At 45.1% G+C, this 23,837-nt stretch overlaps 1 protein-coding gene across 1 annotated transcript; it reads right to left on the bottom strand.

Annotated features, from left to right (window-relative positions):
* Nucleotides 1-6,316: 6,316 nt before the first annotated feature.
* LOC125049425 (helicase domino) lies at nucleotides 6,317-23,577 on the bottom strand. Its single transcript, XM_047648704.1, has 11 exons — nucleotides 22,995-23,577; nucleotides 17,586-17,773; nucleotides 16,588-17,008; nucleotides 16,340-16,480; nucleotides 15,024-16,204; nucleotides 13,834-14,841; nucleotides 11,765-12,686; nucleotides 8,357-8,599; nucleotides 7,691-7,729; nucleotides 6,692-7,609; nucleotides 6,317-6,614 (listed from the first exon to the last, which is right to left on the bottom strand). The coding sequence occupies exons 1-11, from the start codon at nucleotides 22,995-22,997 to the stop codon at nucleotides 6,342-6,344; spliced, it is 5,337 nt and encodes a 1,778-aa protein (XP_047504660.1). The 5' UTR covers nucleotides 22,998-23,577; the 3' UTR covers nucleotides 6,317-6,341.
* Nucleotides 23,578-23,837: the final 260 nt, after the last annotated feature.

Here is a 23,837-nt window from a genome sequence, read left to right as displayed (position 1 = left end):
TTTTTCTATCAATAAATGTGTGAAACAGTTTTAATTTTTAATTTACTTCTTACCCAAATTAACCCAAGAATTAACCCAAGGATTTACCCATATTAAATACCTAATTTTTAAATAGCTTAATCGATTGACCTTTTTATATTGCGACAGTGGCGCGGATTTCGCTCGGTAAAGTAATCTATAACTCCGAAGGTATTGGCATTACGGAAAAAAGTTTTAGAAAAAAATTGTTCATAATTAAAAGATCTACACTTCGATGATCGGTAAAATTTAAGAAAATTAAATGGTTGGGGAGAAAACGACGAAAAATTTAAAAAAAAGTAAAATTTCTGCCTTGCGGGAGTAATAACTTGAAAAATATTAATGTTATAAAAAAAAGTTTCAAATAAAAAAGTTAGTAAATTTAGTTAGGAAAAGAAAAGGTCTCTACAATTTTTCGCCTAACACTAACCATTCTCGAGATATCGAATTAAACGCGTTTCCATCGAAATGACCTTGAGCTGACCTCAGTACCACCCCTCAAATTGGAATTTATGCTCAGAATACACCCCCCTATCGATCCTCAAAATCCCCAAACTGTGTTCGCTCATGTTTATTTAACCCGTTTTTAGCCATAATTTGACTGGACTAATAGAAAGGAGAAAAATCTTGTTCCGCTAATTGTTTTGAGCAGTATATATACATAATACATATATATATATAATAGTATCAATCGCTTATACTGGGAATAAATAAAGCGCAACTGCGTTTCTCTGTGAATACAAAAGAAACAACATTTAAAGCCTATAATCTAGGTTTTATAAAGTAAAATAATAATAAAAAATAAAATAAAAAAAAAGTGACTGCACACCTGGAGGAACGGGACTTAGCGATAAGAGACAAGTATAGGAAGAATGCAAGAAACCCTCTGGAGAGCCACGTGGTCCTGCAAGTCATGCCTAAACTATGAAAATCGGTAATATCTGGCTGGTAGAGGACTAATCCCGTCTGGTCCATTGTACAATGTGTCTGGGTTATGGACACACTAGAAGACACTGTAAAAAGGAGACCGAGGAGTGTACTGTGCAGCCACTGTGGAGGAGCCCACATGAGGGCTGATTGTCAGATCTACAAGGATGGAAAGCCTCCCAGCTGCATAAACTGCAAAGACACAAAGGGAAGAAACGCGGAGCACGGGGCATTCAGCCAGAGCTGTCCAACCCGGCAGGGGTGGGACAAAGCGGCAAGGCAAAGCTACGCGTATTGTTAAAAAAAAACCTAGGGCACCAACAATATTACCGAAGTCTTACAAGACAAAACTCTCATCACAGAAAACATAGTGGATTCCGTTCCGTCCTGAGAATCCACCAGAATCTTTTAAATGTAAGTCCAAAATGTAATGTTTTTGAGTCAAATAAAGTAATTTTTAATATTTTATTATTTATTATAATATAATTAAAACTTTTTTTATATCTTATTAATTTTGTAGTTAGCGTGGTTATTATGTTACATATTATTGTATACTATAACTTATCTACTTGGGTAAAATAATTCCTTGTAAATTTAGTTAATAAGAAATTAGTTATAAGACGCGGACTCTACTAAGGTGGCTGAGGGAAAGTTATTGTATCATATAGCAAACCTGACACTCAAACCCACGTCCAATTCAAATATTGTTTAATAATAAATACATTATACTGAAAAACTTATTTAAGTTTATAGCTGGGGACTGGGGAGCGCCAGAGGGGATTTCAGGATTTACTCCAGCGTGGCAGATTAATATACTGGGACTTGGGAGATACCTTGTACAGTGTACCCGGTTAAGTATCTCTACCAAATATAAGCTCCATATATACTGCTCAAAACAATTAGCGGAACAAGATTTTTCTCCTTTCTATTGCTTAAACTAAAATTAGATTTAAATTAACTTGTACGCTATTTTTTACCTTGTTAATTTGTTAATTACTACAATGAATAAAAAAATTCAATTTGTATTTTTTTTATTAATTAAAATTAAAATGTGCATTGTAGACGAAAAACTAATTGGTGATAAAAAAGGTCCATCAAAGAAATATTCTTATATCGTTTGAATATTCGTCTTTAGTGACTTTCAGTAACGTGTGTGGCCTCCATGAGCCCTAATCACGGCTTGACAACGACGCGGCATGCTTCGTATGATCCTCCGAATATCTTCTTGTGGAATTCACTCCCATTCTTCAATCAACTCTTCAGTAAGCTGCTGCAGTGTTTGAGGTGCAATCGGACGCTTCCGGATGCGCCTGTCAAGCAAGTCCCAAATGTGATCAATTGGATTTAGGTCAGGGCTCATGGAAGGCCACTCCATTACACGGATTTCCTGCTGTCGTAATCTGACGTGATGGCTGCAGTATGCGGCCTGGCATTATCTTGCATTAAAAGAAAATCTGGGCCCATACCATATGCTGCGGCCCAAACATGATCTTCGAGCACATTTTCAATGTAAGTTTGAGCACACAAGAGCCCGGGAACAACGACGAGATTTGTGCGCTCGTCCAAACTAACTCCGCCCCAAACCATCACAGAGTCTCATCCAAATTTGTCATATTCCTGGACTGCTGCTGCACTGTATCGCTCGCCTGGGCGTCTGTAAACACGGAGACGACCATCGCAACGTGTTAGACGGAATCGTGATTCGTCAGTAAAAAGCACTGGCCTCCAATGTCGAAGTTGCCAATTAGCGTGATTTTGCGCGAGCTTGTCTATGTTGAATTGTTAGACGCACAGCCCGAACTGGTCGGCGTGATCTCAAATTGGCTTCCAACAACCTATTTCTTACCGTCTGGTCGGAAATTTCTACACCAGTAGCCGTCCTTAGTGTATTTTGTAGATCTCTTGCAGTTGTGGTGCGGTTACGTAAAGCACAGTTGACGATGTAGCGATCTTGCAAACGTGTAGATTTTCTCTTTCGACCTTGACCACGCCTTCGTGAGTATTCTCCCGTCTCACGGTATCGCTTCCAAAGTCTGTAGATAACAGAAGGTGCTACTCCTAGATCATTTCTTACATAACGCATAGTTCGACCCTCTTCTAGCAAAGCGATAGCTCGGGAGACATGCAATTCAGTCAGATCTGGCATTATGACCTAAACTCACTCGCTTCAATGAATAACAATACTCAAAAGGCTCACTTCAATTTCTATTAATACTCAAAAGATTGAAAAAAACTACTTAAAATGTGTTTTCTGTGATTATAAAGTAATGGAAAATTCAAAGACGTCACTTTGTTTTTCGTCTACAATGCACATTTTAATTTTTTTTTAACAAAAAAAATACAAATTGATTTTTTTTATTAATTGTAGTAATTAACAAATTAACAAGGTAAAAATAGCGTACAAGTTAATTTAAATCTAATTTTAGTTTAAGCAATACAAAGGAGAAAAATCTTGTTCCGCTAATTGTTTTGAGCAGTATATATGGCCGCCCGTCAATGGATAAAGGATCAGATTAGTAAAAAAAGTTAATGATCAGACTGTCTCGAGCGCATCAGATTAAGGTAGGCTAAGTTGTGTATACACATGCTAAGAAGTGTATATTTAACTAATCTGACAATTTGCAAGTAACGTGAAGAAAGGGGAGGGCTGCAAAATTGTAAAAAAAACTCATCTCGACATTCTTGAGCGTAGCTGATTTGTTTTTTTATTTTTAAGGAAATAATTAATTCTAGGATGACGAAAAATATGAAGTATATATAATCTGACGATTTCCCCCCTCCGATGAAAAGGTTTTTTATATAACATATTTTTCTTATAATTATCTAAGCTTCGCAACCCAATAGGAATGCTCGATGATCATCGAAATGCTATACGAAAAATATCGTAAAATCGGTGTTAAAGCATGGCCTGGAGGGGCCTCCCGCATGTCTTCTATGAAAGCATCCACAAATCAGGTTTATTACAATTTTGAACGCGTATTAATTCCTTGCGCCCAGGTCGTTCCCTTTGTTCGTTCTTCGTAGTCTCGCTCACTTTCTCTACAAAAATCATCGATGTTATCTTTCGATTATGACATCGATGTCAATATCGATGTTTATCTAACATCGATCATCCCTACAACCCGATAGGTCTCTATGACGCTCGAGTAAATCCCCATTTAGCATCGGCCATCGAGGGCTCCCCTAATATAAGCTTCCATGGCCCCGGGACGTTAGTAAAAAAAAAAAAAACATAACCCGTCGAAGACGAAAAGGACAATCGTAGACTATTGTTATATGTTTTTGTTGGCGTGTAACGACAAAATATACTTTTCATCTAGCGCCATCTAGATAAATATTGAAACACTGCAGGACGTACAATTTATAAATTGCGCCATAATGCACTTGAAATTTGAATAATTGGCTTGATAAATGATTATGGTTATAGGTGTCAAGGATTTCCTGATAAAAACTCTATTAAAATAATAAAACTACTGTTGGTATTTATGTCGATATATATATTTTTTTGAACAATTTTCTAATAAAAGCAAAATTTGAAGATCAAAAATATAGTAAATGATTTAATAAGGAGAATTATAATTAACGGACTGTTTGTAACTGAATGTTTTTTTTAGCAAACCCTAAATTGAACATAGACAAATCTATGTCTGATACTTTTTTTCTTTACCTTTTTAGACTAGCTTTATGTATTTAGCGAGTCTTATGAAGGATGGCCTTCTTACAAAAATAATATTTTCGTTGCACTTGTACATGAAAAAAAAACTAATGTTCAACGACTACAATATTTATCTGCTTGGGATACTCTAAAACTTAGATATGGAAATAAACGAACATACTTGAGACATTCGTTTCCTATTGTCTTGACAACATTTCCACTTAGTAAAACTATGTATGCTCAAATTGCATAAGGCATTACATGGACTGTGGGTTCATTTTGTTTATCTTAATTAAATATCCTTAAATGTTCAACAATAGTAGAATAAAATTTTTCAATAATTCCACTATCATTATGCTGCTAAATTTAATGAAGACGAAAAATTCTAAAAATATTTGCTTACTGAATTCTGTACCTTGATCCGTAACAACATTTACCGTCATACCATGTTGCGTGCAGAATATAATAAGAGCTTGAAGGTCACTTAAAACAGTACCATCTCTCAAAGGATAATTTAAATGTATTAAATGTCAGTAGGCCTGGTTATGTATGTATTGAGAGACATGTTGGCAAAGCATCGGCCCCATAGACTTAGTTCGGCTGCTTTTGCGATAAGAAAGATTAGATGGTTGTCTGATGTCGAAACGGCGAGGCTTGTATACTTCAGTTACTTCCATAGTGTTATGACATATGGTATATTGTTGTGGGGCTCAGCGGCCGATATTCAAGATATTTTTGTTTTACAAAAAAGAGCAATACGCGCTCTATACATATTAAAACCGCGTGACTCGCTAAGAGAATTATTTAAAGAGATTGGTATTTTAACAGTTGCCTCCCAATATGTGAATGAAAATATATGTACGTTTATAAAAACATTAATAAATTTATAAAGCGCAGTGACTGTCACAATTTAAACACAAGAAGTAGGAATAGACTTGATTTTCCAGCTTTCAGACTTCATAAAACTGCTCACTCATTTATGGGGAAATGTATACAGATATTTAACAAGATTCCGGACCGTGTAACCAAACTTCCGATACATGAGTTTAAGCTTTGCATCAAGAAAACCCTAACAAAGGGAGGATATTACACTGTTCGGGAATTTATAGATGATGACAATGTGTGGGCACTGTAAGATGGGGAGTTGACATGCATAAGAGTACAAATTGTACCTAAATGATTAAATGACTTTATTATTATTATTATTAAAGAAGAACCCCAATGAAATATCTTTATATATATAATTCTTCTGTGAGTGTGTATGTCACTGAACTTCTCTCAAACGACTGGACCGATTTTGATGAAATTTTTTTTGTGTGTGTTCAAGGGGATCTGGGAATGGTTTAGATTCACAAATCAGCCCGGCAGGTGGCGCTGCACTCGGTACTTTCATACTTTAATATCATAATAGCTTGAAATATCATGCAGGACAACGTCTGTGGGGTCCACTAGTATGAATATAATATATAGTTTATATCCAATTGAACATTGCCTGAAGACATCATCATCATCAAATTGATAGTACAAACGTACTATCAATTTTAAAAAATACTAGACACTATATATAAATAGTGATAAAGCATTCTTATTCATTGTCAAGTAAAGAACCAGACAGGGTCTAATTTTAAAGATTTTACCTAAACTATGATCGTCGAATCGTTATTCGGAGCAGCTCGCTAAGCCCTCCGAGCGGAGTTTGGAACAAATAAAAGAAGATTTTCGTGTTATCATTTATATCGCATCAGTGTCGCGAGTCCGGCGCCGACTGTTGCGGCGGAGCCGTCGTGGGCTGCGAGGCGGCGACGGTCTGTTGGACGGCGGGCTGCGGCTGGGCCGCGACGGCCTGGGCGGGCGCCAGATGGGCGAGCACCACGTGCTGGTGGGGACGGGTGGCGCGACGCAGAGCCAGCTGCTGCAACTGCAGCGTGCGCAGGGCCGCCGCTCCGCCGCCGCCGACGCTCACGCCCTCCACGCTCGCCACCACGCTCGTGCCGCTTCCGCTCGTCACTATGCTCTGAAACGTGAAAACCGACTTGAGTCGTCCGATTCGAGTCGCGCGGTCGACGCGAACGACTGCGAAACCGCGATCACCTGGGAGTGGGGCGGAGCGTGGTGGAGTATCTTGAGATGGTGGCGGGCGGCGGGCGAGGGCTGGCGATAAACGAGGTGAGCGCCCCGCGGCGTCGCGGCGTCCCTGCGCTCGGCCTTGCCCGCCTGAACGCCGCCGGCCGCCACCACGACGCGCTGCGGGGCGCCGGCGGGCTCCGCGCCGGTCGGAGCCGGGCCGCCCTTCAGCTTCTCTTTGGCCATTCGCTCGGCGCGTCGGGTCGCCACCTCCATCGGCGTCGGCGGCGCGTCGTAGTCGAGCCCCTGGTCGGCGAGCAGCGCCGCGTGTTTGGGGTTACGCGGCGCGGCGTCGTCGTGTCGCCGCTTGGGGGCCGCGCGGCGCCGCTCGGCCGCGTCGCGCATGGCCTCGAGGCGCGAGAGGGGCGGCCGCGGCGTCTCCTCGTCGGGGCGACGGCGAGCCTGCGGCGGCTTGCGGTGCTTGCGGCGCGCTCTCTCCGGGTCGGCGAGCGCGTCGTGGCGGTCGCGGCAGGCGCGCGGCGAGCGGTACGCGCGCGACACCTCGTTGACCAGCTCGGCCAGCCACTCCCAGTTGGGCGCGAGCGCGGCCGGCGGCTCGGCGGGCAAACGCTGCGAGCGGAGGGCGCGGCGCAGAGCGGCGTCCTCGCACGGACTCCACTCGGGCGGCGGCACGGCGGGATCGCGCGCCGCCGGAGGCGGGGCCCTCGGGCGGGCGCGCGGGCGCAGGCCGAAGAGCGACGGGGGCGCGAGGGGCGGGCGCGGGGCGGGGCGCTGGCGTCGAGGCGAGCGGGCGGCGCGCGGGTCCCGCCAGCGGACGGGCGGCAGCAGCGCCTCGGAGGCGGGGCCGCGGCGGTAGAGCGCGCGAGCCCACGAGTCGCAGTACACGTCGCCGTCGCCGGAGGGCGGCGTGGGCGGTCCCCACATCTGCGGAAGGTCGCAGTTCGGAAAAGATGTCGAGCGGGATGTCGGTCTACGTGAACGTGGCTAACACAAGGAAACACTCACCGGCATGACGTCTTCGGCCGGCGAAGCGCCGATCCACACCTGTAACCGTCACGGCACGTTACTCTCAGACTTCGCCCTCTCGGCTTCTCACAATCTTACGAGTCGCCATCGACCGCATCCTTCTCGGCAATTCGGATTGAGATCCCGTCTCGAGTTTGTCGGACGATCACACTCAACAAAAAGTGATCGATCGCGATGTGGGGAGGTGGGAGGTGGGAGGTGGGAGGCGGGGAGTTTCGAGCGGCGGTCGAGGTCGGCCGTAAATGCTTGGGCGCCTTACATCCCTGACGTTCGGCTTCGTCGTTTTGGTGGCTTCTCGCGGTTCTCGCGGTCACCTTCGCCGTCTGAGGGCCAAGCATTTACGGTCGATATCGAGCGGCACCAAAACGTCGAACGTCAGAAATATAAAACGCCACGTGACAGTCTCAATCATTTATTATCGACGTCGCGGTCGTCGGCCTCCGCCCCCTCGGCCAGCCAGGAGTCGAGCGTGCCGTTGCGGCGCCGGGCCGCGCCCTCGCGCTCGTCCAGCGTCCACAGGTTGATGTGCACCGTGCCTCTGGAGCGAGTTCGCGGCGCGCCGCCGGGCGGGGACGGCGGCGGCGAGGGCGGCGGCGGCGGCGCCGACTGCGGCGCGCCGCGCTTGACTCTCCGGCGCCCACGCACCTTGGTGCGCGCGTCCTCGCCGCCGTAGGTGAGCGGCTCCTCGTCGTCGTCGGGGCGCGGCTCGGCGGGCCGGTCCGGCCGGTCGGGCTGGTCGGGCGCGTCGGGGCGGTCGCGCAGGGCGGCGCGCGCCTTCTCCCACTCGCGCAGCTGGCGCCGCATGTCCTCGAGGGCGGCGCGCTCGGCCTCCGTGGCCGCCTCGCCGCTTTCCACCACGCGCATGGCGTATCTCTCCACGGGGCTCAGCTGCATTCGGACAGACAATGGCACTTTGTAGTGGAGTGGTTTAAATGTATGTGTACTCTTGTAGTGTAATAATGTAATAATGTTTTTTCAACGCAAATCACGCAAGCCCAAGAAGTAGATGCTCAAAATTCTAATGAAAGAGTTAATTGTCAAATTTTACTAAAAAGCAGTTTTTTCGATTTTAATCATTATATTTTGGCTTGTAAGGTTCCATTGGTATCACTTTATTGTAATAACAGAAAATATAGCTAGGTGAGGGGTACCGGGTTCGATTCCCGGTTCGAGAACAAGTTTTAATTTAATTTATAATTTGTTCTCGGCCTTTGGGAGGGTTGTGCGGTACCGGGCGAGTGCCTAAAACCGTACATGGAGGACATGGTCGAATTTCTAAGGCAAAAAGCACGAATTATAAAAATCTTATACTTTAAGCTGGCTAATGCACAAACCGTGCCAGAGCCATTAAAAAAAAAACAGAAAATATTCCTTTATATTTGATACGGGTGCGTCAATATCTATAATTTTTTGAGTAAATATGATATTTTTTCTGTTGAGGAAGAGTTCTCTCCAAACAATTTGTACAAAATATTCGAACGTGTTTTTTCTACCGGGAGATAAGTTAACCGCTACTAACGTATACGAACCATCCATTCACAATCCACTTAAACCTAATGTTAATCCTACGTATGTTAAGCCTTATAGATTGCCTCAAACTCAGAAGCCAGAGATTGATAGACAAATTTAGCAAATGTTGAAGGATTATATAATACAGGAATCACTTTCAGGATCAATGTATTTCACTCATTAAGACTGAAATCAAGGCTATTAAAACGTCTTCCAATGGGACTTAAACTTCTTGTAGTAATTTCAGTATAGTAATGTCTATAGCTATGGCCGGTCTGACGAATGGCAAATGCTTCGTTTATCTGGATGATTTATGTATAACCAGAGTATAACCAGATCCTGAGTACCCAAAAATGTAGATGAAGTTGAACGATTTGTGTCATTTTGCAATTACTATGGTAAATTTGTTCAATCATTACCTTTAAGGAGTCGGAGTGTCAAGTCTTTTAAAATTTTAAAACAATAGTTAACTATACTCTGATTTTTAATTCCGTAGAATTCTGATAACTATCATTTTTGGAGTTTACTCCTTAAGAAACGATTTGAGTTATGAGGCCCGGTACGGAAATTTTATGAGGAGTAAAATCAAGTGTAACACGAAAAGTTGAGGCGTTATGTAGAAAGAGACAAACATATATATCTGTAGGATTGAACGTGTAAAAGAATGAGATGGAATACATTACACAGTGTATCTCATTCTCGGGGTCTCCTCCTTGCGCTATACTTCGTAGTCTCACTGTATAGTTCACTACCTCCAGTCTGAGAGTTGAATGTGTGCGTATGTTTGTACGTGTGTGTTGCGCGCCTGCGTATTACGAAGTTCTGCCACAACTTGTATACTGCTGCCGAGTACAGGGTGTGCATGCTGTGTAATAAATGCATAAAGTAGCATTTATTATTATTTATATTATTTTGTAACATACTTTATGTAATACGCTTTATTGAAGTAATATAAATATTCCGAATAATTACAGATATATGTTTGTTTCTCTTATCATTTTAGCAGATGCGTTCATTTACTCTTTTTTTCTATTCGATATATATCATAATTATCGTTCGTAAGGAGTAAACTCCAATCGTGCGTCGTAGCTGACACACACACACACTTTTTTTTAGATGTACATTTTTTACAGGGATTGCAAACCTTTTGGGCCGGGCACATTTTTCAATGTCAATACGAGTCAGAACATCTGAGTCTATACATACATTTTATTTGTAAATTAATGTATCCATTTTATTAAGTGCGGTGCTCATATTAAAAGTAATGCTTAGTTCACACGCGCGCGTTCAACTCTACATTCAACGTGCACATTCACATTCACGAGCGTGTAAACGGTACGCCCGAGCCCGTGAACGCGCCTGTGAACGTGAATGCCGCGAATCGGGCAAGTGTCGGTTTTATGTCAAAGTTCAAAGGATGAATGTGCGGGCGCCCGGTGTCTGTTTACACGCGCGCAGGCAGTCAGTCTCTCCCGCGCTTTCGCGACGAGTGGATCTTCATTCAACGTTGCCAAGATATATTTATATATCTATATTTTTCTTTTTCTCCGTAGTTCATAATTTTGTTTCTTTTTCCAATAAAAATAAGTTAAGCCAAAGGATATGGCAGCAACAACACCGAGATCCTCGCTGCTCGCTATTCTGGCACTGACTGACACGACGGCGTGCGTGTGAACAGCTTGAATGTCCGCCGGCCCGGGACGGGCTGCACGGCGCGCGTGTGACCGTAGCATAAAAACGCACAGTAAAGATAACATTTTTTTTAAAGGTTCACTAAACCTGGAATTAGTAGGCAGTGATGCCAGCTAAAGAATAAAGTTAATTCGATATATTGTTCTTGATATTGAAATATTTGTTATTTTTGTATTAGGTCACTTGAGTAAGTAAATATTTAGATTTAACTTTTGAACTTTGACTACTCAAATGAGTCAAATTTACCTTTTTCGGGGGAGAACTTTGTTTAGTGGCAACACTACCGTTACTTCAGTATCCAGATTTTTCAGAATCTAACGAATTTGTTTTACAGACTGACGCATCAGGAGTAGCTATTGGTGCAATTTTGTGTAATAGTGATCTGGGACCTGTAGCATATACTAGTAGGCCGTTGAATAAAGCAGAAAGAAACTACCCAACTATACAAAAGCAACTTACTGCTACAGTTTGGTACTATATAATATATGTACTAATAACTAAATAAATACGGTCTAAACCGTATTTATTTGGCAGACATTTTACTATAATGACCACTAATACATTTGTTTACCACGAAAGACCTTCTAGCCGGCTGTTAGTTTCGTTTAATTCTTGAGGAGGACGATTTTAAAATAGAGTAGGTGCAAGGAAAGGATCTGTGGTCGCCGATGCATCATCCAGAGAAATGTTGTATGAATGAGAAAATTTCGAAAATTAATGTTATGACTGGAGCACAAAAGGAAGTATGGATCAGATTAGTACGAATTATCACCGCCTATTAGTAATCCTAGTCCTAATGTAAATATAATCTTTATTGTTTGTATGGGGGGGTCTATATATTTTTCACTTCACCTGCTTGACGAGCGCCACGCACTCGTCGGGCGCGTCGACGGGCGCCTCGGCCGCGTCGTCGAGGGGCACGCTCTCGTCGAACTCGGCGAGGTCGCGATGGGCCTCGGCGCGCGCGGCCACCGCCGCCGCCGCGTCGGCCTCGTCCTCGCACGCGGCCAGCGCGCTCTCCAGATCGCCGCCGTCGGCCGCGGCGCCGCCGCTCTCGCCGCCGAACAGCTCGCGGACGTTGGTGTCGCGCAGGTACGACGTCGTGAAGTGGCCGTCCTCGATGGCGAGGTGGCCCAGCGCCCGCTTCTGCTCCGCCTTGCGCAGGATGTTCTCCTCGACGGTGGCGGCGGTGACGAGCCGGAACACGTGCACGTCCCGCGTCTGGCCGATGCGGTGGCAGCGGTCCTGCGCCTGCGCGTCCATCGTCGGGTTCCAGTCGGAGTCGTAGAACACGACCGAGTCGGCGCCGGTGAGGTTGAGGCCGACGCCGCCGCTGCGAGTGGACAGGATGAAGGCGAAGATGCGCGGGTCCGTGTTGAAGCGGTCGACGAGCGGCTGGCGCAGGTCGACGCGCGTGGCGCCGTCCAGGCGCAGGTACGTGTGCCCGTGCATCGACAGGAACGCCTCGAGCACGTCGAGCACGCGAGTCATCTGCGTGAAGATGAGCACGCGATGCGCGCCCGCCCTGAGCCTCCGCAGCAGCCCGTCGAGCGTCTGCAGCTTGCCGCAGTCGTACTGCAGCAGACGAGGGTGCGGGAAGGCCACGGCTTGGCGCTGCGCGGGCGCGTGCACCTGGGCCAGAGCCAGCCGCAGCGGCGGAGCCAACGCCCGCCGCAGCCCGGATTCTCGGCGGCGCCAAGCCCTCGCGCCTTCGCCGCCGCCGCAGGCCAGCGACGGCGGCTCGGCTCGGCACGGCGCCCAGCATATGCCGAACCTGATCGGAAACGGACAGACTCAGTCCCAACTCTATCATACTAATGTAGTTCATACGGCATTGTATCTTTCCATTATCTAATACGTAAAATTCGGCTCGATCTGTTCCTAGGAAATTTTTATGCATATTCTAAGTCATAATATAGATACATAATACAGATAAGTAAGTCTGAAAATCGGCTACTATCTATCTCTCAAACCCCTAAGTGATAAGGAGAGTCCACTCTAAAAAAATTTTTTTTTTTATTATGTGGCATTAAAAAAAATCTATTTTCACCCCTCTACGATCAATCCCTATTTTTTATTTGTTAATTAAAATTTAAGACTTGAACTCCGAGGTTCATATAGAGAAAAATTCACAAAAAAACCTAAAAGTTTTAATTCCGGAAAACTAAACATTCTCTGGGGTTGGTAAGTACTAAAAAGGAAAAGGTTAAGTAAAATCACATTAAGAAGAAATGCAGTTTGCGGGGGCGGCTACTACTATTCTTTCCTTCTTTTTTCTCTTTCTCTATCATAAATCGTTCCATCGATCTTTCTCTCCTGTAGCTTTGTATGCTGTGCTTTAGTGGGCGCCCAACTTTGAGATCCATATGTTAGTACAGGTAATACACAAGTATTGAAAAGCTTCCTTATTCTTTCGAGCGCCTAAAAGCTCTTCCATGCTTTTGCTATTGTTGTGACGATTTCTTCTATTGTTGAATCGGTCATAGGCATTGTCTGACGAGGTACGAGTATTCAGCTACATATTGTGTAATACTGTTGTTCAATAGTATTATTTCATTTTAAGAACCAACATCCTGCTTTCCGAGTCAAGTTCTGTGAGTTTTCAAAAAGCTATTTTAGTATACATATTACTGCAATTTTTCTCTTCCCGTCGGCCCAGCGCTCTAATGGTCTGCCCGTGTTCTTATCGTATCGTATTTTGGTTTTGTTTTGTTGACCACCTTTTCCATCAGTTCAGTGGAAGCTCACCTTTGAGGATTTCTTTTAAGGTCTTTGTCGTGCTTTTGTTTCTTAAATGAAACTTGTAACGAGATAAGAATGTCATGAAAGCGGATGAAGCGAGAGATAGAGAGCTAGAGTCGCGTGGAGATACCTCATATGATGGATAACCCTTATAAATAAAATAAAAAATAAAAGATCACCGGTCGATGACGTCGTGCATTTCCGCAAGAATGTCGTCGACAGTCTTGGGCGCGAACGGCGGCGGCGGCGGCGGCACGCGCAGCGCGGCGCGCAGGTCGGCCCCGAACAGCGGCAGGCGCCAGCACCTCCGCTCGTTGACGCGAGCCGCGCGTCGCATGCAGCTCGCCCGATGCGCCTCTAGCCGTCCGCTCGCGCCGCCTTCGCGCGGGTGAGGGACGACCGGCGCGGGAGCTTCGGACGCGCGCGGAGGCGCGGACACGAGTCGCGGGGGCTGCGGCGCGACGGCGGACAGCCGCGAGGGCGGGGCGCGCGGGACGAGGCGCAAGTGCAGGCGGAGGGCGGCGGGCGGAGGCCGCGGGGCCGTCGGCGCGGGTCTCTCGGCGAGCTCCTCGACGAGGCGGCGCGGGGGCGCCAGGTGTCGAGCGCGGTGCGCGGCGAAGGCGTCCACGACGTGCAGCTCGAGCGAGGCGAGGTCGCCCCCGAGCCGGGCGGCCGCCGCCCGACGGTCGTCGACGGAGGCCAGCAGGGCGAGCGCGGGCACGCGCAGACTCAGCGGGGTCAGGTGGAGGGGCGAGGTCACGGGGCGGGGCTCGAACAGGTCGGGGTGGTTGCACACCTTGCGCAGCTGCATGAGCACGTTGATGACGCTGAGCAGGTTGCCCGAGGCGAGGCTCTCCTTGGTCTTGGCGCGCGACATGAAGTCGTCGTAGAGAAAACGCTGGCGCTTCGCGAGCCGGCAGAGCAGCACGTGCTCGTGCTTGCGCGGCAGCTGGCGCTCGACGTCGGCCTTGAGACGGCGCAGCAGAAACGGGCGCAGCACCTCGTGCAGGCGCCGCAGCAGCGCGTCGGACTGGCGCGAGGAGGCGCCCTCGGCGATGCCGGCCACGGGCGCGAACCACTCGCGGAATTCCGAGTGCGAGGCGAACACGCTGGGCATCAAGAAGTGCATCAGCGACCACAGCTCCAACAGACTGTTCTGAAGCGGCGTGCCCGTCAGCAGCAGCCGCCTGAAACGGTACCGGACGCCCCGCTATAGCCATCGTCACCGCAGATTGTTAATTAGTTTAACACCGTACGTTTGAGTTTGAGTTTGAGTTAGCATTCTTCACGTCTCGGTATGTAGGAATGGGTTACACAAACTGCTTGGAATAAATCGAAATAAATGATGAATTGAGTCAAATATCCTCACCTCTCGGTTTGAAAGTTGAGCAGCATCTGCCAACGCTGGGATTTAAAGTTCTTGATGTTCTGCGCTTCGTCGAGTATTAAATATTTCCAGCGCTTTCTCCGAAAACTCTGATGATCCTGAACGACTAGTTTGTACGACGTGATGCAAACGTGGAAAGAGTTGGCCTTGGTCCAGCCGACGCGCTTCAGCTTGCGCTCCTTGATCGTGCCGTAGTAGGTGAGCAGCTTGAAAGCCGGACACCACTTCTTGAACTCGCACTCCCAGTTGAGCACGAGCGACGTGGGCGCCACCACGAGGTGCGGCCCCCAATCGTGTCGCTCCAGGGCCAGGTGCGCCAGCAGCGCGATCGTCTGGATGGTTTTGCCCAGGCCCATCTCGTCGGCCAGGATGCCGTTGAGGCGGCGCGCGTGCATCGTGGCCAGCCAGTGCAGCCCCACCTGCTGGTACTCGCGCAGCGTGTGGCGCAACAGCCGCGGGACCGGCGTGCCCACCGCCGTGTCCGACAGCGTGGTGCCGGTGGGCTGGAGCGAGGCCGCCAGCGAAGCGGCCGCCTCCACTCGGTCTTCGCCGTCCGCCTCGTCCGCCACCAGCGACTCCAGCGGCGCCGGCTCCGAGGAGCTCGATTCGGTCTCGCTGGAGGCGGAGACGGTCTCGTCCTCGTTCGCTTCGGCGTCGGCGTCGGTTTCGGTGTCGGCTCCGACGGGCCGTCGTGGATATCGGCGCAGCAGTTCGTCGATATCGAGGTCGGCCTCGCTGCGCAGCGCGGCCAATTCGGCGGCCGTCTCGTCGGGCCGCTCGTCGCGCTCCTGCTCGTCGATGGTGCTCTCGTCGTCGGCCGAATCCTCGTCGCCGCCGTAGTCGGACGGCGGCGGCGAATGCTCGGGAAGGTACCCGGCCGGCAGCAGCTCGCCGAGGTCGAGCCGCGACTCCCGGCGCAGCGCGTCCAGTTCGCGGCCGTGGTCGGCCGGGTCTTCCCGTTCGGCGGCGGCGATCGTCTCCTCGTCGTCGTCGGAGTCTCCGCGCGGTTGGAATTCGTCGTCGGAGGGCGGCCGCTCGGGGTGCAGGTTGGCGGCGAGCTGCCGCGAGTAACGCTCGGTTCGATCGACGATGTAGCTGAGCTGCTCGTCCAGCGCTTGCTTACGCGCGCGCTCTACGCGGACCGACCGCTTCCATTCCACCACCTGAGTGAGAGAGGTTTTAGAGAGAGAGACTAGGCAGGACGTTTTACTCACGGCAAATAAAGGATTTACATATTTTAACGTAAAAAGGTTAATTAAAATACGTCAACAGAAGTCGAAATAAAGAACAACCATTACCTTTTCAACGTTGGCCCAAAAAGTCCGAATTTCTTTGGCTGCAAATGCCGCGATTTTTCTCAACTGTAATTCTTGAGCTTTTTCTGCTTTTTGTGCTGCTACAGCTTTATCTTGGAAATATTTCTGTACAGCTCGCGCGCACTGAAATCGATATTTTTTTATTACCAAATTTATTATTTTATACCCTGTATGTTTTTCTACGTGAACGTCTGAGCCGGTCGAGTTCGCTCGAGCTCAAACCGATTTACCTTCTTAGCGGCCTGTTTTTTCCATTTGCGCTCGTGCGCGAAATCCTGCGCAAGCCAAGCCATCTCTTCGAGCAGGTAGTCCCAGTGCGTTTTGGGGCGGGGCGGTTCCAACACCCGCGGCAGCCTCCGCTCGGCCCAGAGGCCCCCTCGCGCCAGAGCCGCTATTCGAGCCGCCACCGCCGCCTCCGCGCGCGCCTTCTCCACTACTTCGTCGGCGCCCGCCTGCGGCTCCGGCGCGCTCGCTGGCGCATCGACGGCCGTGTCCAGACTGACCGCCGCCGATTCCGCAACGCCACCAGTGCGCCGCGCCTCTACGTAGGCCGAGAGCGCGGGCGCCGGCGGCCTCTTTCGCCACGCCACGTAGTCGATCATGTTTCCGCCGGCCTCCAGAAAGTACTGCTCCTTGAGCAGCTCCGTCGACCTGCAACCGACGGCGAACGTTATGCTACGGTCACACGCGCGCCGTGCAGCCCGGCGGGCTGCCTGGCGGGCTGCGCGGCATGCAGCCCGTCCCGGGCCGGCGGACATTCAAGCTGTTCACACGCACGCCGTCGTGCCAGTCAGTGCCAGAATGGCGAGCAGCGAGGATCTCGGTGTTGTTGCTGCCATATCCTTTGGCTTAACTTATTTTTATTGGAAAAAGAAACAAAATTATTATATTCCGCCATGTTGTAATCTCCGATCGTAGCGACTTTCTTAGCAACGTTGAATGAAGATCCACTCGTCGCGAAAGCGCGGAGAGACTGACTGCCTGCGCGCGTGTGAACAGTCACCGGGCGCCCGCACATTCATCCTTTGAACTTTGCCAAAAAACCGACACTTGCCCGATTCGCGGCATTCACGTTCACAGGCGCGTTCACGGGCTCGGGCGTACCGTTTACACGCTCGTGAATGTGAATGTGCACGTTGAACGTAGAGTTGAACGCGCGCGTGTGAACTAAGCATTAAGCACGAATCGCCTGGCCGCGAGCTGACGGCAGCTTTCGGTGCAAACTAACCTTTCGCGCAGATTCTTGAGGCGCAGCAGCTTATATTCGAGAATACGTTTTCGCAACGCGGAGGCATCTTCTGCGAGAATTAGCTTAGGCCGCTTGTTGGGGGGTTCCTCCGGGCGATCCGACGGAGAGCCGTTGAGCGCGGCCGCGCCGGCGAAGCCGCCGCCCGCGCCCTCACTGCGCTCCACACCCTGTCGAATTATCAAAAGGGTGTGCATGTAGCATGTATCGTAAAATTAATTAATAGTACGCTAGATGAAATTTTAATAAATAATAAAAATCCCTTTTATTTTTTGCAATAGATCAAAGTAAACTTAATACTATTATATATTTATTTACGTTACTGCAGCGAAGCCTAAATGAAATAAGCGACTGGTTCGATAGGTAGGAGAATTAGGGTGAACACTAGCAAATCAGTACAAGTGACATTCACACTGCGAAGAAAGACATGCCCCCCTGTAAACCTAGGAGGAAAGGAACTGCCTCAGAGTGACACAGTTAAATATCTTGGACTGCACTTGGACCGTAGATTGACATGGCAAAAACACATCGAAACAAAACAGCTTGAGATATAAGAGGCTGTACTGGTTACTGGATAGAAACTCGAAATTGTCCATCGATAACAAACTCCTTATCTACAATTCTGTTATAAAACTTGCTCTCGTCGTCTATTAATTCTTTGTAAAGTCAAGAAAATTCCCCTTCTGCTTCTCGCTTTCTTCAGGTTGGATGTATATTGTACACCCCATCTTCTTTTAGTACTTTCGCTTCGTTTTTCTAATACTTCGTCATCGATGGCAATTGGAATAGCTGTCAATTCAAATTGTGAAAATTGCATAATTACTTAAGCGTCAAGTCTATCGACAGATGAAATCACTAGCTGACAAAAACATATACAGTCGTGCAAGCACGTACGTGCGTACACCCAAACAGCCCGGTGTAACATGAATCACTGTCCAAGCCGGCGCACGGTGGCCTTGTCCCGGCCGAGGCCCGGCCCGGTCGCGACACGGTGTACCATGAATCATCCTTTAACCTTTAGAGCATAGTTTAGCGAATCAGTAGCTTTAGTAACGCTTCTTATCTTTAAGAGTCTTATTCTATTTATTTTTCTAATGTTAAGCATGCTCCGTTCTAGGCCCCTTCGACAAGTTCTGATTTTTCTTTTTATCTTCTGTATATTTCCAAGGCAAGCATATGTGAGACATGGCAAGAGACTGCTTGACATGGCTTTGGTTTTAAGAGTTACTGGCATATTGCTTTTAAAAATTTCCTTTAGACTCCAGAATTCGCCTTTCAATTTCTAAATAATTGTTGTCCTTTTCAAAGCTGATTTGTTTTTCTAGGTAAACAAATAGACCACAAGCCCATGAACAAAAAATACCTGTGAAATGACCCAACGTGAATTACGCTTAGAAGGCTGTTACTATATCTGAAAATAGCTCTGAGCACTATGCCGTCATTTCTGAGCGGTACATGTACGGTACCGTAATAACACAGGTTATTGCCGTACACGTACTTTAGACAATCTTCAATAAAAGATAAATGCCGTACACTTTCGATAGTCCGCTAGTCTGTGAAATGGCAGATTATACCACCGCCTACCAATACAGGGCGTCCCAAAGTTATGGGATATGAAGGGAAAGTACCTTAAATATCGTAGATAGGGTATTTTACTAAAATAAGACTTTATGTTATTTTTAAAAGTTAGGCTATGTTCAGATGGCAAAAACTTGACGCGCGTTTTCAAATCGCGCGACTAGACATTGTGGTATTTTCATACAACTGTTCAGATGAGCGCGCGTTAACGCGCGTCAACGCGGCGCTCAGAGAAAAAGTCTCTAGACGCAGGTGATCGCGCGTTGACGCGCGCTTTGATATTAATGTAATGTCCGTTTGCTGTTCAGATGAGCGCGCGCTTTCATCGCGATCGCATGTAATTTTGTTAATTTTCGTAATTATATTTTGTTCTCGCATTTAAAATGAGTGAAATTGAAGATATTGACATCGACTTACTAATCGATGAAGTAGAAAAATGGCCAGCAAGTTGGAATATAGCAAATTTGTATAAAAAATATTATATAATTTGTATTTTTTTTTCAAAATTGAATGAACCCAATGTGTACGTTTTCTTTTTCTATATTTTTCTTTATAATATAACCACAAAATAATAGCCTCTTCCACGTCCATTTTCTACGTTCTACCGAACTAGACTGACGAGTACTCTCGCAACGTGCGTTAGCGCTCATCATCTGAACGCTCTTCAAATTTGATCGCGCGTTGACGCGCGTTAACGCGCGTTACATGTGAACATAGCCTTAGTAATTCTGCATTCAAAGATTTTGAAAAAATTACTTGCCTCGTCTGGAAATCGAACCGGCTTAAATGTAAAAAACACACCCCTACTTTTATGATGCCAATCGAAAGAATGGCCAAAACTTTTCTAAAGTAACAGACTTGTAGAGGATTTTTTTAGGCCGAATACGATAGATAATGTTTTTAATTTGATTAAAAAGATATATTCACGCAGTTCCTTTCTTTTAAAATACTATGTTACTTATATTTTTATTTTTGTTAAAAATATTTTTCTTTTACCTATCTCTGCTGGTATAAGGCTGTAAATATACTTTACAGCCTTATGGTAGTATACTCAGATGCGTACAGTTATTAATGACCTTAAGGGACACCTCAAACATCGTCGAAGTTTTTATCAGCTGTAAAGAATAATCTGAAGTAAAATGTACGGCATCTGGTTTTTTTTTTGTTTATTTATATTTGTTACATATAAAATAACAATAATCTTTGAAAATATTACTCCTCATATTACACTAGGAATATCATCAAAATTTCGGAAATTTCATATATTTTTATTTGTCACCATTTATAATGAACGGCTATAAGGTACAACGGTAATATTTAGTAACATTATGTAAAAAAACAAGTTGCCGTACATTATTCTCTGATCTTACAGCAGTAAGAACTCGGTAAATCCTGAAATTTCGATAAATATTAATTTACACAAATATTAACTATAATTTTTGGACGGCATTATTATAAGACATTATTGTCCGGGTTAAATAATATTTTGAACATGTTGCCGTACATTTTACAATGACCTTAGGGTATATGGGTGTAGGGGGTAGGGTTCCGACCCTTGGCTTTCGACCGCTCCGCTGGAAATATGTACGGCGTTTACGGGTAAAGTATCTGTATATGTGTCCAAAAGGAATCACACAAATGCCGTACAGTAATAAATGACCTATATTGCTTCTGCAACTGTCGTCGAATTAAAAATTTGCACCGACTTCCGGCACCATCACTTTAATACGGCACTATTTTTTTCGACATTTATTTTTAATCATCTATACACTTATAACAAAGCCGTACATTAATAATTAGACGAAATTCCCCAATTGTACCTGAGAAAGTCCATTCACTCACGTACTCACATGTACCGCTCAGAAATGACGGCATAGTGCTCAGAGCTATTTTCAGATATAGTAACAGCCTTCTAAGCGTAATTCACGTTGGGTCATTTCACAGGTATTTTTTGTTCATGGGCTTGTGGTCTAAAACTTGTTTGCATATTTCAGAATTTCTCTATCGACCGATATTGTCTTTTCTATACGGTTTGTCATTAGCATTGTCTTTGTGAGGTTCATGTCTAGACCTGCCTTCTTGCTAGCCGTATTTAATTATGAAGTTTTACTAGAACGAAAGTACGAAAAAAGTTATACGAGAAAATAATTTGTAGTATTGCTGCTATGCTATTTTTGATTGTAAGTAATACACATTTGGAGATAGATTCTAGAGCTGCTTGAACCCAGAAACACGACCTTTGGGCTGTTTAAGCCTTAACACCTTAAATTTTTTAAGCAAAAGCTTTAGCGTACATACCATCTTAACCTAAATTTTGGTCTTCAAACAAAAAGATGCACCTCCAAATAAGATGTAATACAGTGAAACCTCAACATATATATTAATTCATTCCAGCTCCCAAAACAACACCTTAGACGTATTTACAAGAAGAAACATTTATTTACAAATTTTATTACATATATAGAATATGTAAACAAAAAAACATAAGTGAAAAAAGTGCTTAAATTTCGTCAGTGGTCTTCGCTTTTTTCGTCACGCTTCTCTCATTTTCACGTGCAGATCATTTAAAAAAATGTGCAAGGTGTAGTTAATTCCTCGTATCTCAAATCTTGCTCTCATCTCAATGCAAAATATTGCTTGCTCAGATGTCAAAACAATTGTATATTAGGGGACTTGTATATGGAGTTACCACTGTATGCTATTGCTATAGTAACATGGGAGATAATTTCTTGCGGAATATTACTTTTTAAAACCCGTTCCAGGTAGATGTGGTGCGCGGCAAAAAATGCCTTAAAATGCTCAGTTGTGTAATGATGGATGTCCAGGTGATACGGGTTGGAATTTGGTATTTTGTCTCAACATCCGATGATGAAACTCAGCTACAGGTATTAATCCAAACAATCCCACATCTCTATGCAACAGTATTCCGATGCCGGCTATGGCTTTAAGGAATTGATTTGCTTAGGTCAATCCATTCTAACATAACTAATAGGAGGCAAGATGTGGTGGTGCAGTGTGACTTTATAAGCATGGATTTATAAAGGATTGATTTAAGGTTGTTACTGTACAGCTCCTAAATATTTTATTTATTCAATTATTCCTTCAAATGCACATTACTTGCTGTTTGCTGATAACAAAAAAAACCTTACATGTTACACATCTATACATGAACTTATACAAAACAATTTAAATAAATATAATATAAATTAAGGTCTCCTCATTCTACAAAAGATTGAATTGATAAAGCACCTTTATTCTAAAAATTATAGGCTTGTCGTCTACAATTTAACATTAAACCACTAATACTTAGACATCAGACAACAGACTTAAGACAATCAAATTATAAAACTCATGATACTGAGCTATCCTATCCTACCTCTACACTAAGAAGTATGCAAGTCAAGACTTATTCTGTATTATCTCCAAATAAGTATTCTAACAAATAAACAAGTTGAATAGATTTTTAAAGGCCAGATAAATGAAATGATTATTAAAATAGTTGAAAATATAGTACCTATTTATTGTAGAATATGTGAATATTGCAAATTGTGTTTGTATTGATTCTTACTAAATTCTATTGGATAATATTGTCATCCATTCTTAACCCACTTTACAATAAATGCAAATTACCACAAGGAAGTAAACAGAAAATATACACACAAAATCTAAAAAAAACATTATAGAGAAACATCTATTGCTAATATTATGGACGTTAATTTAATTCAGACGACGCTTGTAAACGAAGCCTTTCGTCATAAATTGATATTTTAACTAAACCTGACAGTAACATAACATACGATGGCTTAGGCTTACCATGAGTAGCACAGCCGAGCCCAACGACTATTATTGCACCAGGGCGGGCTCATAACGCCCGCTGACACTGCGACATATTACTGTTATTCACAATGCACTAATTACAACACAATAGTTAAACACAATCTAGCACTGCACTATTTAAATTAATAACTATATTTACTCTATTTGAATTGTGTATTGTTTTTTCTATATGTAATCGATAATTGTTCCAACTAGTCCAACTCATTTTAATGTCATGTTGCTTTCATTTCCGTGAAATAATAAGTTACATTAATTACGCTAAATAATTAGACTGTGAATTTTTAAAGGTATTATATTTATAATAATAAGTGATTCTTGTCAATAACCCCGGCGGCAGCCATATTGGATGGAACAAAGCGCCACTAGCGTTCAAGAGCCCATTGCAATACAGATTTTATCACCAAATAACTTATTGTAAAAGACACATCACTCCAATTAAATAATGTTAAAAGCTCTGGCAGATATTATTGATTAAGGTACGTTACATATTTTTAAGATATTTCCTTTCGAACAATTATACTAATAAAATTGAAACGGCAATAGTGTATACTGTATAGCGAAATACATAGATAATAGATATATACATTATACAGTATACACTATACAGGCTACAGCATATACACACACACAGTCCACATGTCTGCATTATACACAGATGATAATTGATAGATTATTTTCTTGTTTGACTAGACGTAATTTTTTTTCCAACGCCGCCGATAAAGAAGTTTCACTTCAAAATTTACGTACGCGTACCCGTCACATTTTTCCGCGCCATCTTTTTCTTGTCCGGCGATTTCGGATCCAATTTATTGATTAGTT

Source organism: Pieris napi, chromosome 5 (assembly GCF_905475465.1).
Source record: "Pieris napi chromosome 5, ilPieNapi1.2, whole genome shotgun sequence".
NCBI classification, from domain to species: Eukaryota; Metazoa; Arthropoda; class Insecta; order Lepidoptera; family Pieridae; genus Pieris; species Pieris napi.
Note: the sequence above shows the minus strand (reverse complement) of the source record. Positions and strands in the feature narration are given on the sequence as shown.

Coding starts and splice junctions, on each gene's coding strand:
- LOC125049425 (XM_047648704.1), bottom strand. Junction 16,481..16,587: donor AAAAACAGGCCGCTAAGAAG/GTAAATCGGTTT, acceptor TATCGATTTCAG/TGCGCGCGAGCTGTACAGAA. Junction 8,600..11,764: donor GCGTGGCGCTCGTCAAGCAG/GTGAAGTGAAAA, acceptor GTCCGAATGCAG/CTGAGCCCCGTGGAGAGATA.